The 18,233-nt window shown below is 43.7% G+C and overlaps 2 protein-coding genes across 5 annotated transcripts in view; one reads left to right on the top strand and one right to left on the bottom strand.

Annotated features, from left to right (window-relative positions):
- The window catches only part of SLC30A4 (solute carrier family 30 member 4), a 46,882-nt gene extending 43,655 nt beyond the window's left edge, over window positions 1-3,227 (top strand). Inside the window, exon 7 of the mRNA XM_077263698.1 lies at window positions 590-3,227. Coding sequence (XP_077119813.1) covers window positions 590-738 — 149 coding nt within the window. The 3' untranslated portion in view covers window positions 739-3,227. The remainder of the gene's footprint in view (window positions 1-589) is intronic.
- AFG2B (AAA ATPase AFG2B) lies at window positions 3,190-17,760 on the bottom strand. Of its 4 annotated transcripts, none has more exons than XM_077263694.1 (9): window positions 17,624-17,760; window positions 15,520-16,584; window positions 14,107-14,292; window positions 12,143-12,301; window positions 10,169-10,378; window positions 9,814-10,035; window positions 7,977-8,111; window positions 5,754-5,879; window positions 3,190-3,411 (listed from the first exon to the last, which is right to left on the bottom strand). In XM_077263694.1, exons 2-9 carry the CDS (start codon window positions 16,582-16,584, stop codon window positions 3,253-3,255), a joined length of 2,262 nt encoding a protein of 753 aa, XP_077119809.1. In that variant the 5' UTR covers window positions 17,624-17,760; the 3' UTR covers window positions 3,190-3,252. The 4 variants fall into 4 exon arrangements, with proteins under 4 accessions (XP_077119809.1, XP_077119810.1, XP_077119811.1 ...); XM_077263695.1 differs by lacking the exon at window positions 17,624-17,760 and adding an exon at window positions 17,430-17,517; XM_077263696.1 differs by lacking the exon at window positions 17,624-17,760 and adding an exon at window positions 16,773-16,946.
- Window positions 17,761-18,233: the final 473 nt, after the last annotated feature.

Here is an 18,233-nt window from a genome sequence, read left to right on the forward strand (position 1 = left end):
CCAAGAGGTAAGACATGATTTAAATTTTCCCACCATCCTGGGGTAATAACAAGGTGTTGGAAAGTAGTGGACAACCCCAGTAATGTGATACATTTACAAAAGATGTGGCATACTTAGGGAAAATAGGAGGCGCTTATCGTTCTGTCTCAGTCCTACTAATTGTACAACACAATGTAAAAGCTAAAATGGAAGCGATTTAAACAATTTCCAAATACATTACAAAAAAGCACAGGTTTTTTTTTTCACTTTTTTTATTTTTTGCAAGCTTTGGAATGGCAGTCTTCCTGTGGCATAATGGTATAGAATGTGCTGCATCTTGGTAAATTTCATTGTATGCCAAATTTGTCCTTCTATCCCTATGTAACGTGATGTGCCTTGATAACTGCTCCCCCTATAAAGATGGCATTTGGTGTAGATGACCAAATCGCTATGAACCCATGCCCATCAATGTTACATGGGATTCAAGTGCAAGACTCCATTTTTCTACTTATCTGCAGAAATCATATTTTTTGTGGTGAGTTAATAAAGGCATGTACGTTTTTTTGTTTGTTTTTTTTTTCTGAAAATTGTGCGCTTTCTGTCCATGTAGGTCCAGGGTCAACATCAAAGTGGGAAGAAGTGCAAAGCAAAGCCAGACAAATCCTGCTGAATACATATGGGATGTACAAGTGCTTTATACAGATGCAGAGTTATAGACCAGAGGAGACCATGACCTGCGCTAGCTGTACCAGTGCCTAGTCCTGTGGATTGCCGCCTTGCCACACACCCTCCACAATACAGCAATACATATGTCCTCGGCGCGATCTGAGGAGGTGATGGCGTATGTTGCAGTACACGTCATCTGCAGAAGCACACTTTGTTTTTTTTTCTTCTTCTATGGGAACCTGTGATTCTTCGCATTCGTTTGAAGAAATGCTGAATGCTCCAGTGTGGATGTTCAGACAAATTTTGAAGTGCTGTTTACAGATTTAAGCAAGTTTGCACATACCTCGCTCTAGGGTGACAAAAATGAAGCCCTTTCCTGAGACCACAACGTATCCTTATGTGGTAACACTATCCAGACACTAGTTTTATTAACAATGTGGTTTAACTTTATGCAATATTATTTGTGTAACTGACATAATAGGTTAGTACATTCGATAACCCATTTGACCGACAAACTCTCCGTACTTACACGTCATATGCCCCTGAAAAGAGGGAAAATAAAGCAAGAGCTTGTATATGACTTCATTCCAGAGCATGCACTTCTTTACTCCATGTCGTCACACAGAGGAGGTTAATAATGTATCTTTATAGCCTCAGGAGCGCAGTTGTAAAGTCTTTATGGGACCTTTAGTTCTAGTTTTTCTGCTAGTAATATAGTAGCAGTACAACTCTCCATAACTTATCGGGCCACTTATAATTCACCTTTATGGTTTCTGAACCAAATCCACTCCATTAAATGAAGCTGGAAGTGTCTTCTTTACCAGTGGCATTGAACGTTGCACTTACCACTGCTGTTAATATACTGACAATAACCAGAACACAATGGACCTTACAGCTGCCACCCTAAGGTGTTTGAGCTTGTTGCAAAGCAGGCCAGTGTTATACTTTCAGATTTCTTGATTAACAAAGCACATACCGTCTATCGGGCTTGTCATGTGAACTGTAACCAAGGGGATTTCTTGCACAGAGTTGGAAGTTTATGATAATTTACTTGGCCACTAAGTGGCACGGTTCTGAGTTAATGAATATTTCATTTTATCCTTCTAGAGCAAGTAACATGACTGCTCACACTCCTATTCCTACAGGAAAATATGCTGCAAACTAAAGTTCCAGAATAATAACTTCTTTCCATTTGTCTCATTGAGCTTCTACATCATAACGGAAATAAAAGCACATCTGAATCAGGTTCTGGTCCATGACCACCCGATATTTTACCAAACTAAGTGTGAACAGTGTTATACCAGGCTGGAAGGAGTGTATTTGTTGTGTGTATGCTCTTGACAAGGTTCTTTTCAGTAACTTCAACTGTGGGTAAATGCAATGATCCTCTTGATTTTATACATTGGATGTACAGGGGGAGACAAATAGACGCCAACATAAAAGAAAAGTATTTTATCCAAAGTATTGTGGACATGAGTATTTAAAGGGACCTGTCGGCTCTCCTTGATATACTAAAACAAGTATTTGTATTCCTTGTTAAATACCAATAGTGGAGCAGCTTTTCTTTTTAACGTGGCATTGAGCTGTTCCTCTTACTATTCATCTCTTATATGTATGGGGGGAAAAGGACAACTATGTGTTACTAGATTGGACCGTGTCTAGTAAGTAGGGACACGCCCTAATCAGTGCTGACTGTAGACACGCCCTTTTGACACACCCACCTGTCACTATTTGTAAACGGTAACCAGGTATAACAGGAGCTGCCCATCTCGAGTGTTAAGGATAATGATGAGCGAATGGGCTGGGATAAGGTGTTTTCCGCCATACTCGTGTGCTAACTGTATGACTTCGGCGTGCTTGACTATGATGTTCGAGAGTCGCCGTGGCTGCATGTCTCGCGGTTGTTCGACAGCTGCAACACATGCAGGGATCGCCTGTTTGTCAGAGTGATTGCCTGTTTGTTAGACAATCCCTGCATGTGTTGCAGCTGTCGATTAGCCGTAAGACATGCAGCTGCGGGGACTCAAACACAATGTTCGAGCACACCATTGGCATCAAAGCATGCTCACTCATCACTATTGCAGACTTGATCATTTGGGAGGAAAATAATTTACTAAAACAGACATGTCAGCAGGGCAGATGAGTCCTATTTTACCATAGTGTGTGCATCTTATTAATACTACAAGATGCTCTTCTCAATTGAGGCCTCCCATAACATTCATCAAGCCATACGTTGTAAGAGAAGTGTAGTAAAAAATGCTGAGCTTCAATGTAGGGTTACCTGGCCGTGAAAGATCTGTATATAGATATTGATCTGCCTTAGATTATTTCTTTTAATAATACATATCCGTATATATGCACTGAACATGTAATGAAGTCATTGGTTGCAGATGAAGCAGGAGAATTGTTGTAATTTGTTTCTGTTAATGGATTGTATCAGTGATCACTGATAAATGTTCTTCCTCTTGTAACAGATTTACTATGTGAGATTTCTGAAGTGTAATGTATAATGATTGATCTTTGTATAACAATGGAAAGGATGGTATAAAAGCTGCACAATAAAGCGTGATATAAAATCTTTATTACATGGCATTGATCACTGCAGCATTAATAGTCTAAATGTCCTGAATGAAAGCGTAGTTTTTTAAAGGCGAGAAGGTCACACGCGTTCAGGGATGGAGTGTGAGATGCTAAAGCCTGATGGAAATGTTCTTCATTCACAAATGCAGCCTGGAATCCACTTTCATGGAGTGCAATTAGGGCAGCCTGCAGACAAGAACAGTTCATATAGATGGCAATAATTACAAAAAACAAAAATGAGGGTGCTACATCAGTAAAGGCATCTAATGATCAAAAGGAAGGTGACCATACAGTATTGATGGGTGTGTGTGTATATATTAGATACATAAAATTTGAAAAACAAAAATCAATGCTCCATAAATACTATTTAAAATCCCAAAAGACCCACCACACTGACCTACCAATATCGATGTACGCATAAATAATATGCCATACCATATACAAATGTATTTAGAAAATAACCCTAAATACCGTAAGTATTGGGGGAGGAAAAAAAATTGAAGCAAAAAATGCCAGCTCATGGTGTGCATGGCCCCATCCCCAAAACAAAAAAAACAAAACTATAAACCGCTCTACTTACCTTCCCTGCGCTGCCTTCACTGATACAAGCATGAATCAAGCTGCTGGCAAACTACGCATGGCAGTGACATCATGCATTGCTTACAAGCAAAGGACAGCTGCTGGAATACTCGCTGCTCCCAGCGCCCGGGACTATGGGTGCGTGGAGCAGTGAATATTCATTAATCTTTAATAGCGGGCACAGTGTTAACCACAGCTGCCTGGCGATCACGTGTGCCCCCTATTAAAGGGAATGAATATTCACTGCTCTCCACTCTCATGGGCAGTGAAAATTAATTCGCTTTAGTAGCACTCACACATGATTTCCCTGCAGCTACAGGAGGCATGGGCGGATAACACTGTGCCTGCTATTAAAAAGAAATTAAGTCACTGCTCTCCACGCCCATAGTCCCTCCCACCTCTCCTCGCTGGCTTCAGTGCTTAGTGGTGGGAGGGTTTATGGGCATGGGGAGCAGTCACAGGTGTTAGTCACAGCAGCTGGCTACTGCCTCCTGTGACCCACTTGTCCGCCGCCACTCCACCACCCAACTCACCTCACCAGCCACAGTAACATCCGGACTATAAGGCCGGCGTCACACTAGCGAGTTTTATGGACGTATGAACGCCGAAAATACGTCCGTAAAAAACGCATTACACACGGCCCAATTATTCTCTATGGGGCTGCTCCTATCAGCCGTATATTACGCATCCGTAATGTATGGTCTTGTACGGCCGTAGATAATTGCAGCATGCTGCGTTTGTCAGCGTATTGCGCAAAAAAAACGCCAATGAAAGTCTATGGGGGCGAGAAAAATATGGATTCCACACGGACCAGCAGTGTGACTTGCGAGAAATACGCAGCGGTGTTAGTGAAAAGCCGCTAATTCAATTGCCGGCTTTTCATTTCTCCTGCCTAAACCCGACAGGATATGAGACATGGTTTACATACAGTAAACCATCTCATATCCCCTTTTTTTTTTTGCATATTCCACACTACTAATGTTAGTAGTGTGTATGTGCAAAATTTGGGCGCTGTAGCTGCTAAAATAAAGGGTTAAATCGTGGAAAAAATTGGCGTGGGCTCCCGCTCCATTTTCTCCGCCAGAGCGGTAAAGCCAGTGACTGAGGGCAGATATTAATAGCCTAGAGAGGGTCCATGGTTATTGGCCCCCCCCTGGCTACAAACATCTGCCCCCAGCCACCCCAGAAAAGGCACATCTGGAAGATGTGCCTATTCTGGCACTTGGTCACTCTCTTCCCACTCCCGTGTAGCGGTGGGATATGGGGTAATGAAGGGTTAATGCCACCTTGCTATTGTAAGGTGACATTAAGCCAGATTAATAATGGAGAGGCGTCAATTATGACACCTATCCATTATTAATCCAATTGTATGAAAGGGTATGTCTCGTGTACATGTTGTGGTCACGTCTGTTTTTAATCTGAGTCACAGATCAAAATTGCTCATACAAGTCAATTGGTCAGTCCACGGATGGATGGGATTGTAATGTATAGGATACGTTTTGCAATTTAGATTTATTTTTTCAAGATTTAATAAGCTACGGGCCAGACATTGGGGCCATTATTAGGCCTTTGCTTTAACGTGCACATGTGCTGACAAAGGGAGCTAACAGCCTGTCAAACTTTGCGCATGCTGCGGTCACTGACAGAGGTGTGTGGGGATGACTCCCGCGGTGGATGGCATGGGCACAACTCCTGTTCCTGTGTCATTCCGGAAACTTATCTAACTGCTGATTGCAGGAAATCATTTTCAATCTGGTGTGTCTATATGCGGGAAGGAGCTTGGGTTACTTTCAAATGGGCCAGTCCCATCTTACCGTGTCTTCAAGTGAACGAGCTATGTGCCATTCAGCACAACTGAAACTAGCAAAACTCTAGAACTTGTATGCTGTGCACATCAACAGGACATAGTGTGAAATTACGGTCACCTAAACAGATCTACAATCTCCCACCTCTTTACAGAGACTTTGAAGGTCCGCTCCAGAGTAGGATTCGGTAGAGGCTGCCAGGCTTTCCAGACTCACATCATTAGCGAGTGGCATACTACTGGAGCAGATTTGGAGTATGGATAAACGGGCCTGGAACACATAAGGTTATTACATCAAAAGGAAAAACATACAAAACTTATCTCCATGCAACTTACAAGGTCAGACGACAAGCTGCAGAATGCTGGATTTGGCAATCTTTATCAGTCCCGTAGACTTTGAATGAAGAGGGCATGTGTACACTTTACCACCACTCCATTCAAATGGGGGAAGCATCTGTTCTCATATAGTTAGATTTCTTGACAAAGCCAGCAGCAAAGGGAATGAAATAAACCTGACAGACGCAGTATTAGGGTATGTTTCCACGGTAAGTAAACGCTGCTTGTTTGACGCTGCAGCGTCAAACAAGCAGCGTCCAGATGTTCCAGCATAGTGGAGGGGATTTTATGAAATCCCGTCTCCACTATGCGTGGAAACCCGCACGCGGCGGCCCTGCGACTCCGGACATGCTGCGCGTCTTTTCAGATCGCAGCATGTCCGTACACCTTGCGGGGACGCAGCGTCCCCGCAAGGCATATCACAGGGCCCTATGGCGAGGGGTGCGATGATCTGCGTGCCACTAGAAGCGCCTGTGCATGGGGTTTTATACTTTTCTTGCACTAGTGTAGGAGTAAAAGCCCACCCCATCTAGCATGAATGCATCTTGTCATCGATAGTTGCCAAAATGTGAGCTGTAAACAAAGAAATGAACTCCTCTTTTGCCTAAACAGATGTATTTTAACACGACCAATTACATTTTTATTTAAAGGCAAAAGAGAACTAGAGGTGCCCAATAATGATTCTTCTTTAGCCCCCACTAGATAGGGAAACAGAAGAGGATGCATCTTTATGCACCACCTCACAGTCTTTGTTTTTATGATGTTGTTTTTGTATCATTAATAAAATTTGTTGGATTCTAAAATAGGTGTCCGTTTTTTTGATAGGATGATACTGTTTCAGGATGTGTGGGCCAGGGTCAGGGGAAACTGTTTCCTCCAGATACAAGGTAGAATTTTCCACTCTTCAAGATGGTTTGTTTTCTATTTTGTCATCCACAGATTCCCCGGCGGCTGTTTTTCCCCAAGTCTCTTCCGCTCTTCTTCACGCAGGCATCTTAGTTCCTGTTTCCTCAGGAATGATTCAACAGATTTTATTCAAAGCTTTTGGTCGCCCCCAAGAATGACGGTTCGGTTTCTCCCATTACTTGCTGAACAATAGTGTCCAGCTTCAGGATGGAGTCGGTTGTTGCCTCCATAGAACACATAGAATGTCTTTCTTCAGTGGGGGTTCAGGATACCTATCTCCACATCCCCATTTTCTAGTGCATCAGAAGGTTACCATTTTACTACCAATTGGTCCCATTTTCAGTTTGGGCTTCTCCCCACGAGAGTCTGCAGATCACACTAGACACGCTGTATCGTCAAGCAAAGTCGTCTCTGATCCCGGCCCAGCACATTCTCTTCCTGGGAACTGTACAAGCCAAAATGTTCCTTCCTGAGGACAAAATGATGGCTTTACCAACCGTTACCCAATCCATCTCCCCTGCCTCTCTTATGACCGTTCCAGGCAAGATGTGGCAATCCCATTTTCTCAGTTCTACACCAGGTCTCTTCAGCTGGCCCTGCTCGCTCGTTGGGACAGACCTCTCCCTAAATGTCACCTCTTGTAACATAGCTGCCACCTGCCAGGTATTGTGCGGGCTCAGATCTCGAGTCAACTTCATACACCTATCCCTGGCGTACATATACGCCACACATCAGGAAGTGTTACTGTTAATAGAGACAGTCCCATGGTAATGCAAATGTGCACATTGCAGCACCACGCTCAAGCACAGTTAGGCCCATTCTGTGTATTTCAGAAATCAAATCCAGTGTTCCTGTACCAAAAATCTGCTTAGACTTTCCGCACTTTTTCATGCTTTTTTTAGGTCTTTTGTTACAAAAATGTCACAAAAACACAATGACGACAAGTGGTTTATTCCATTGAAATGAATGGGTAAAAAAAAAAAAGCAGTAGAGGGGCTTAGAATTGAACTAAAACTCTTCCAAATCAATGGTACTGTAAAATCGTGCAAATTTTATATGCTGAAAATCTGCACAAAATGCTCAATGTGTGAACCCAGTGTTACTAAGATGAGCTGCAATCTATTACCTTCTCATCGGGTGGTGGTATGTAGAGGAGTTTGTCTAGTCGTCCTGGCCGCAGCAATGCGTCATCCAAGACGTCCGGCCTGTTTGTTGCTGCAACAACCATCACGGATTTATTCATAACTTCTTTATACTCCAGCTGAAATGTGGAGGGAAAACCATCAGAAGTCCGACAACTAGTAACTGGTGTACAGGATTACAATAAAAGGGTCTTCTGTTCCCATCATGAGCACCACTCTTGTCTGCAAGATGCGTCCATTGAAATTAAAGGAGCCAAGCTGCAATACCATACACATCCCACAGACAAGCTGTGCTTGCAGGTAAAGGAGAAGATTTGTTTTCCTCTTAAAGGGAACCTGTCACCCCCCAGGGCATTTTTAAGTAAAGGAGCCACCTTCTGCAGCACTAGGGCTGCATTCTCTGTGAAGGTGGCTCTTATGTTTTTGCTCCCTAATAACGCTGAAATATTCAGTTTTATAAATTGCGCTTATGCATTGGAATTGACAACTGAACCATGCCCAGTAGAGCAGGGACTAGACCAGTCCGTGAAACTGGCGTCACTAATGACACTACCCCCAATAATGTCCCATGTGAGAATCCCAGATTGAAACGCCATCAAAATGGGAAAAAAAAAAAAAAAAACAGCAAAATAGAGTAGAGCTGGAATGGAAGGGAATTTTTAATTAAACTATATTGGAAAGGTAATTAGATTATTACATTAAACAGACATTTAGGATTAGATTAAACTTTGGTTTCGGACCACCCCGTTAACTGCTGAAATGAGAGCCAAATGCCTTGCCATAAAGCACCGCTGACATGCAGAAACAGAAGCCTTCTTGTGTCAAAAACATACCAGAAGCACAGCTGATAGGAGACTATTAATAGTATATTAGTAAGCTCTTTAGATATGTATTCGTAATCGATATATAAAATAATTCTATTTCAATAGGACAACCCCTTAAAAGGGAATCTGTCAGCAGAATTTCTCACCCAAAACTATGTATACGTCCAGGTAGCTCTTTAAAAGACAAGTCCAGCAAAAACTTTACATGGTCAGTTTGTTATTGTTTCTGAGAAATCAGCGTTTAAATTTATATGCAAACAAGGCTGAAGGACTATGGTAAATCTGAAGTCTCGGTCACTCCAGCTCTATTCCTGCCACCTCCTGCTTGATTGACTGCTCTTTTGCCTGAGGTCACACAGCATAGAGGCTATCAGTGAAGTGGTAGAAGGTAATGCTGGGCAGCGAATAGAGCTGGAGTGACAGAAGCTTTATATCTACAACCTCATTTTCATATCAATTCAAATGCTGATTTCTCAGTATCGGAAGAACGGACTGGCGATGTAAAGGTAAAGTACGTACTTGTCTTTGTAAGAGCTACATGCACATATAGTTTGTGGGGGTGGGGTGGAAACTTACTGATAGATTCCCTTTGTACCCACACAGCAACACACCATGCCCTAGTAACCGTGCAGTTGAGACTAGTATGTGCTGTTCAAAAACATATATGGCTAATATATCAAAATATTAGCAGCTTAGTATACATTCTTTGCAAAAAACGTATCAACCAAATACCCTGTTTATTACATCTTTTTACTAGCACTTGCGGATTACTGTGATTTTTTTTTTAAACTGAGTGTTTTGGGTTTTACTATGCTCTTTTGTTTCTTCATATATCAAAATATTGCAGCAAAAAATGTCAATGGTGAACTTCTGCACTGATGTGTAGAGAATCATCTCATGTGCTACCAAAATCAATGAAACCACCAGAAGAATCTAGATGACAGATAAATAACCCTACTTTTCATGTTTCCCAGACTGAGACGGTTTATTAGCTGACCTCTTCATTGTGGCAGTGCTGATGATCTCCCTCCAGAAGTACTGGTCTGCCTCTGCGTTCAGTAACCTTGAGGCCAACACCATCAAGTTCATATAGTAGGACAGAAAGCACTCTCTCTTGGACACCAGAACCTGTTCTGCCTTCTGAGCGACAGCCCACAATTGCATCAATCTCATCCAAAAACACAATTGCTGGAGTGCTTGCTCTTGCTTGCCGGAAAAGCTGCGGAGGTAATGAGAACCAAGGTACACGTCAGAGGGACATCCTACAAAATGCATGCACATCTGTCAATGTGATTATCTTAAGAGATAAAAGGCAAATCTTCAACCCATTATTCTAGATGTAATGTTCTTACCTGTGCTAAAGACTTCTCTGAGTCGCCCACATAAGGGGAGAAAAGATCAGCACCGCTAACAGAGAAGAAAGAGCAATGGCAGCTGGTGGCCACAGCTTTCACCAGGGTGGTTTTGGCACATCCTGGAGGCCCATACAGTAGGACTCCTTTGGGTAGGGTTAATCCCATCCTCATGAAAGCATCCGGATACTTCATGGGCCATTCAATGCTCTAGAAGTGAAGAATGACTTGGATTAACACATATCTAGTTAACACTTTAATTCCTACCTGCACAGGTAAGACCTCATATATTACATGACTGTGTGGGTGCATAATATTAAGAGTAGTATTTCCTCTGTCAAAAATGCCAGCATGTGACCACTGCAACCAGTCAGTAGCCACAGTGGTCACATGCCATACTGCTGTGATGCCACTAATGACTGGCATGTGATCAGGCGGTGACAGGTTGGCTAGTCACATAGTGAATGCTGAGCAAATACTGTCAGGACACTGGATCATATGGAGAGGGAATAGGTAACCTACCTCCTATAGTAATTAGGGCATCAGAAAAAAACTTGCCGACATAACCCCCTACAGAAGAAGCTTGGGAACTTTCCGATACTGCTCTCACAATTCCTCAGTCTCATTTCTCTAAAACCCTCTGCAAATTGTGAATATCCATCACTGGCTCAATTTGTGAACCCCATTATTGAGAATGAGTGTTCCTACAAACAAGCTCTGCAGACAGTGGAAGGGTCTAAGCAATCCTTTAAATGTGAAGTTCTACTATAATAGGGACCTCTCTCCAATATACTTGGAAATTCCAGTTTTTACTTGCTATATCAATCCAACACTTAAAGGGAATCTGTTAGCAGGTTTTTGCTACATGAGAGCAACATGATGTAGGGACAGAGACCCTAATTCCAGCGATGTATCACTTAGATTGTGATAGAATCACAGTTTTTTCCGCAGCAGATTTAGAAGGGCTCAGATGTCGAGTCCGGTATAACCCCACCCATACCTCTGATTAGCTTTATGTGTGCAATGTGTATTGACGGAAAGCTGCTAATCAGTGGTGGGGCCGGTTTTGGCACAAGACATCTAGACCTGTAATGATAATCTCCTACTTATAAAATGCTGATTGTATTGAAACAGCAAAACAGCCTAGTAAGTTACAGATCACTGTAATCAGATTATCTACCCATACATCATGGGGCTCTCAGATTACATAGCAAAACCTTCTGACAGATTCCCTTTAATGATTTACTAAGCAATTTACAATTATTAAGTCTCTTTAAATACTGTTTATACATTGTACAACAGTTTTGAGTAATCAGCAAATATGTCAAATGTATCAACCCACAACATTGTATGGGGCAAAGTATGTAGATAAGTTTGCCAGCCATCAGGGGGTTTAAAGATAATAAGAAAAGGCTAATATGTCCAGCAAATCTGTCATGCCACATTCATGCACTTTTCAATACTATGGTTTATAAAGGGGTTGTCTCTTGTCAGAAAACGTTTCTCTAAAGACTCAATTCATTGTAAAGTAACTGTGCTTTCCTTACCCTTCCCAGGCCCAGCGTTCTGTCTCCACCACGGGTCCGGCTTCTAGTGACTGGCTGCAATGGTGATATGACATCAATAGCACTGTAGCAAATCTTTGCCGAGGTAGAGGGCACAAGCTGCTGGGCTCAGTGATTGGCTGCAGCACTGTCAACATGGTGACACCGCTGCTGCCAAACAACAGAGACCAGGTCAGCAGCAGAGACAACACTGGACCCAGGGGAGCGTAACTAAACTAGTTTGTTATTTTACATTGAACTTGGCCTACGGAGAAAAGTTTTCTGGAGTTGGACAACGACTTTCAGTCCAAAATATTACCTGTTCCTGATTTGATTAAAGGATCTAATGTAAAACACTTCAATCAGGTTTTAAAATGTAGAAATACATTGCTCAAGAAAGAAAAACAAATCTGAGAAATGATCTTTCTACCTGTTGTAATAAAAGTTTAACATCTTCTAGGCCACCAATTTGGTCCCAGGACACTGGCTTCAAGTCCACCTGTCCAAGAGCACTTCGCGCTGCACTAGGTCGGATCTTTTTGAAAGCTTCAAAAAAATGTTCTCTTCTTACTTGGTTGACGTGACCATCCTGGAGAAAGAGCGCAGGACACAATTAGTGATGCAGCTTTACTTCTGGATACAATCATTTCACATACAGGGCACCAATATACAAGCACCCCATTATTCATCACACGGATGATGCAGACAGCACCTTTCTGGCATTGGGTCTGTAAGATAATTACTGTAGGCGTGACAGATCATTTATTCTGGAGAAAACCGGGTATCACTTGGGGAAGATTCTACTAATACATATTAGCTTACTATGTTAGATCACACAATTTTTCATGTGGAATCATTAAAAAAACTGCTCCAGTATCTCGTTATCGCTGTTACATACTTGTTATAGAGACCTGTTTTTTAATTTATTTCTCACAAGCCCACCTCATACCTAGTGCCAGTGGTCACACATGGCCAATAGCTCAGTATCACTGCCCCCATTCTCTTGTTCATGCGCAGGGCAGCAATTCCAAATACTGCCCCAGCCGGTCAGTACATTAAGCACACTAGGAGACATGAATCCTCTGGTTTTCTAATTAGATCTAGGAATAATATACATTCTGCACAGGATAAGGATGAAAGCATTAGTTGGTGACCTGCAATCACGGACTGCATCAGAACTGGAGACACAAAACGACAGAATCTCAGACCTTTTCCTTTTTTACAGGTATCGGGAATCCCATTTTTCTTCTTCCAAACCTTAAATGGGTTGTCCCATTAGAATAAACATTAAAGGACCAGCCAATTATTTCTCATCCACGGAATGTCTTATCACTGAGACCCCCCTCAATCACTAAGAGCAGTCAGGCAAAGTTTTAATAGAGCAGTGGTCACACATAAGCTCTGAAACTAAATTTAAAGATGTATATACCTCTGATGGAAACATCTGAACAAAACAATACCGTGAAAATGACAAGGAAAGCCCATGAAATGCATCAATCCGCAGTACAGGAGGTCGGCCTAGCAGCCGCATATCCTCTCTTCTCTAATGAAGATACTTTCCTTCTTCCTGGGTAGTTTGTTTTAGAAAAAGAAACAAAAACCAAAACAATGCTGTCCCGAGGGAGGGTGAGTAAAGCACAAAATCTCTGTCACTGCTCCTGGTGTCTGTTATTGTCTGCTGTGCCAATGCCACATCAATAGCGCTGCCGTCAATGACTGAGCTCAGCGGCTGCAGCCCCTCAGAAGCAGAGCTCATTTACTGGCTGCAGCGCTGTCGACGAGACATCAGCACTGCAGACAATAACAGACACCAGGAGCAGCAGCGGAGACCCAGGGAGGGTGAGTAAGGCGAAGTTTGTTTGTTCTTTAAAACTAGAAACCCTGCTGTGGCTCCACTGCAACATAATTACATAGGTTGGAAACAGACCCAGGTCCATCAAGTTCAACCTTACTCCACCAATTATATATTCTGTCATTAAATTATCTATAACCTCCAATGTTATGTGTATTGAGGAAATCGTCCAGCCTTTTTTAAAGACTGTTCTAGTGTCTGCTATTACTACCTCTTGTGGTCGGGCGTTCCACATGGATTGATCTAATTCTGAAAATTGAGCAGGAGAGCTGTTCTCTGAACAAGAGTTTGGCCGGCAGTCCCGTATCTTATGTTTATGGTCTACAGATCAACCTCAGAGCAGGCCCTTCTCTATATGTGCACACTGTCCTGAGAGCTGCATGTACAGACACAGTGATAGGAACATACAGTCATGTCATCAGTCCTTTACATCACCCCCTCAGTGGTCAAACCCACAAGATGTTTTCTTTTGGAAATATTAAAATCGAGGGTGCTCAATCTAATGGCTAAACCTCCCATTATAGAGATGATGTGCTTCTTACCTGATGGGCCTGGAGCACCACTTGCATGGCAGCATCTCTGCAGAGAGCGGTCAGATCAGCTCCTACGTAACCAACAGTCATATCAGCCAAGGCATCCACGTCCACGTCACTGTGTACAGGGATCTGTGCCGTAAGTACTTCCAAAATGGCTCTTCTTTGGCTTATTGTGGGGGTCCCAATAATAATCTGGAAGGGATAATGCATGCACTTTGTATTACTTAGCCATTCCAGGACAGCAACAAATCGAAGATATATACAATATATGGACACAAGTATTGGGACACAAGTCTTAATAATTGCATTCAGTCCCACAAGCGTATACAATCCAGCCCGTCGCCATGCTGTCTGCATTTACTAACATTTGTGAGAGAACACATATACCAGCGTGGTCTTGTAATAGGAAGTCACCGGTGTAACAAGTCAGATCATAAAATCTCTTGCCTCCTAAATATTCCAACATTATCTATAAGTGACATTACTAAAAAGTGGAAGCGTTTAAAAACCACATAACTCAGCCACGAAGTGGAGACCACGTGAAGTTACGATGCAGCGTTATCAAATGCTGAGGGGCATATTGTATAAAGGTTACCAGCATTCTGCTGACTCACGGAGTGCAGAATCCAAACCTACTTTGGTATTTACATCAGCATAAAAACTACGCTGGACGTTTCATTCCCATGGCTAAGCAGCCGCATACAAGCCTTACATCACCAAGCACAATTGCCAAGAATAGGGAAAAATTGTGTAAACTCATCACCAATGGACTCAGGAGAAGTGGAATGTGTCCTGTGGCGTGATGATTCCCACTTCTCTATCTAGCAGCCTGATGGACGAGTCTGGGGTTGGCAAATGCCAAGGAAAGCTACCTACCTGACTGCATTGTGCCAACTGTAAAGATGGATGAGGAGGGGTCACGTTATAGAGTTGATTTCCTTTGTCCCTTAGTTTTAGTAAAGAAAAATCATAATGCTTCAGCCTACTGACATTTGTCCCAAACAGTTTGCTGAGGTCCTTACCTGCGTATAACCAGCTACCTGTGTACGGCCAATTATCTGCATTCAACCAACTACCCGCATACAATCAGGCTGCTGTACTGGCTGATTTCCTCTTTATCATTTCTTTTATACACTATGTGCCATATCCATTATTGCAATCCTCTTCTTTCCCCCCCCCAAGTCTTTTTGACATTTTGTGCCTTTTTAGTTTACACCAATTTCATCTTTACATTTGCGCCATTTTTTACGTTTATTTTATATATGTACAACAGTTTGGAGTGTGGAGATGCCCAGGTGTAACCCCTAGCAGCAAGGCAAATATAGTTATGGAAACTGGTCCAAATAAACTGGTTACCGGCACCTATGCTACATGGAATAAACAACTAGTAATATGGTGATGTGTGCTAGCGATGTTTACCTCTCTATCAAACCGCCCAGGCCGCCGGAGAGCCGAGTCTATCACATCTGGCTGGTTTGTTGCAGCGACAATAACCATCTTGTTGTCACTGTGGATCCCATCCATGAGTGTCAAAAGTTGGGCGACAATCCGGTTTTCAGGGGCGTTACCAGAGATCCCTCGTTTAGGGCACAGAGAATCAATCTCATCGATAAAGAGGATACAAGGGCCACCACGAGAAACATTCCTGGCATTTTCAAAAATCTTCCGTAAATTCTCCTCAGCTTCTCCAGGTCTTGATCCATGAATAACCGGCCCACTCAGGCTAATAAGATGAGCACCGACCTGTGTGGCAACCGCTTTCACCAGGAGCGTTTTACCAACGCCAGGCGGCCCCACTAAGAGAACGCCTTTCGGACAAGAAAGGCCTAATTTAGTTATGGTCTCAGGGTAAAGGAAAGGCAAGCTAAGAATCTCTTTCAGGGCCGTACACACATCGTCCATTCCAGCCACCTGATATTGGGGGCTATTGTCTGCTCCGGTCTTGTACCACTCCGGAGTGGTCGTCTCTTTCACTTGCACACTAGTCTTTGCCGTTATTAATCCGGCTCCTTCTGTTACTGGGTCCATATCTAATATTTCCACATTCACGATGGGGGAAGCTCCTGGGACTGTCACCACGTATTCAGGTAAGACGTACACATTTCTTAGTACGTCTTTGACAACCTCTAGGAGAGCAGGCCCAGAGAGGGAAAGCTTCTCTTTTACACTTTTCATTACCGTTTTCACAGTCACTTTTTTTAACTTGACAGAATTGAGTCTTTTTATGTGATTTAGAGACAAAGGATCCCTGTACTCCACCACAGGTGTAGGTGACGTGGAACACATGAGATCCGCTTGTAGGAAGCCGTCAGACAGATCTCTTCTCGGCCAGGCAGTACACAGGCAGCCGCCACTGGGCAGAGATATCAGAAGAGGGGATCCGATTTTAAGTCCCAGATCAGACATTGCTTTGGGTCCTAATCTGCATCTTTGGGTTCCGTGATCTTCATGATTCACACGCAATAACCTCAGCTCCGCATCCATCTGTGACAGAGTAAATAACAGGCAATATTATGTTCTACAGTCTACATAATGGAGCTAGACATAAATTAAAGGGGCTGTCCAGTCTGGGGAAGATTTTTAATAGTGCTGCAGCTTACCAAATCCCAAGAGTGTACAACATTAAGAATATCTGGGTGGCACCAGTTGTTATATGACTGCAAATCGCATACCTGCAGCCACTGAAGACCGCTCAGCGCCAAATCCTAGCAGTGTGTACATTGCCGGTAGGATTAAACACATTGCACTGCTTGCAGAATATTTCCCCAGGGATTATCCAGGATTGTGGTTAAAGTCTGTGATCACTCTAATCCTCACAGCGTGCACAGTGCGCACTGTCGGGATTCTCTGGTTCAGGGCAGTCATGTGACTGCAAGGATGTGATTTGCAAACTTCCTGCCACATTCTACCTATATGTGTCCGACTGCGCTCAATTCACTTTTACTGAGAGGGACCACACACGTCTAGTCATGTGACCGCATGTATACAAATCGAGTATTTGAAGTCACATGACTGCCCGCTCCATTCACTAGCCTTGACAGTACGCAGAGCTCACTATTGGGAGTCACAAAGTGACTGCAGACTTTATCCACAAGCCTGGACAACCCCTTTAAGGCTCAGTTTAAGGGTGTATACCAGGTTTAGAATTCATGGTTAGGGGATAACTTCGTGATGACTGGGGCCCAGAATGTAGTATGAATGGAGCAGCAGTGCGCAGGATCGACCACCACTAAGAGCCCCTGTTCTCAGGATCAGTGGGGATCCCAGCAGTCGGACCCCAGTGATCACGAAGGTATCCGCTATTGTGTGGACTGGGGATCAGGTCCAACCTTGGCACAACCCCTTTAATGTCTTAAATGTTGCTTTAGACAGTATTCAAAATGTGTGGACAGAAAAGCACATATCCGCCTGTGAAAGCGTTATAGCTGGGTATACACTGACAGCGCGTAAGCAGCCAACATGGAGGAAGGAGGGAAGCAGCGCACTGCTGTGCTAAAGCATGAAAAATAAAGAGCGCCCCAACCTTGTTCAGCGCATGCCCGGATGTGCGCCCAGACCGGACGCATCACGGAGCACGTCATCCAGACGCGACATCACTTCAGTGGAGGAGCTAACACGCGAAAGATCACGTGAGCGGAAGTCCTGTCAGGTGGGTGGCCTCTATTCTAGCCGCCCAGATGCTGTACGGACTAGGCATTGTGGGCAGTTCCATAGCATGACTGCGCATGCGCCACATGCACGCGCGGCACTCGCGTCCGCACGCACCTGCCGCATGCGCAGTAGCTAGAGCTACTGCGCGCCGCCCGAGGCTGCACCTGGCGCATGCGCAGTAGCTAGGGCTACTGCGCGTCGCCCGAGACTGTAATAGCAGGTGGGCGGGTGCTCTCACAGCGAGACACGCCCCAACCCCCTTCTCGTTTTGGCGGCATGCATAGACAGCGGACACTGCTACCGGTATTAACCCTTTAGGAGGGTGCCAACAGTGATACCGGTATTAACCCTTTAGGGGGGGTGCCAACAGTGATACCGGTATTAACCCTTTAGGGGGGTGCCAACAGTGATACCGGTATTAACCCTTTAGGGGGGTGCCAACAGTGATACCGGTATTAACCCTTTAGGGGGGTGCCAACAGT

This window comes from Ranitomeya variabilis, chromosome 5 (assembly GCF_051348905.1).
Source record: "Ranitomeya variabilis isolate aRanVar5 chromosome 5, aRanVar5.hap1, whole genome shotgun sequence".
Classification (NCBI taxonomy): Eukaryota; Metazoa; Chordata; class Amphibia; order Anura; family Dendrobatidae; genus Ranitomeya; species Ranitomeya variabilis.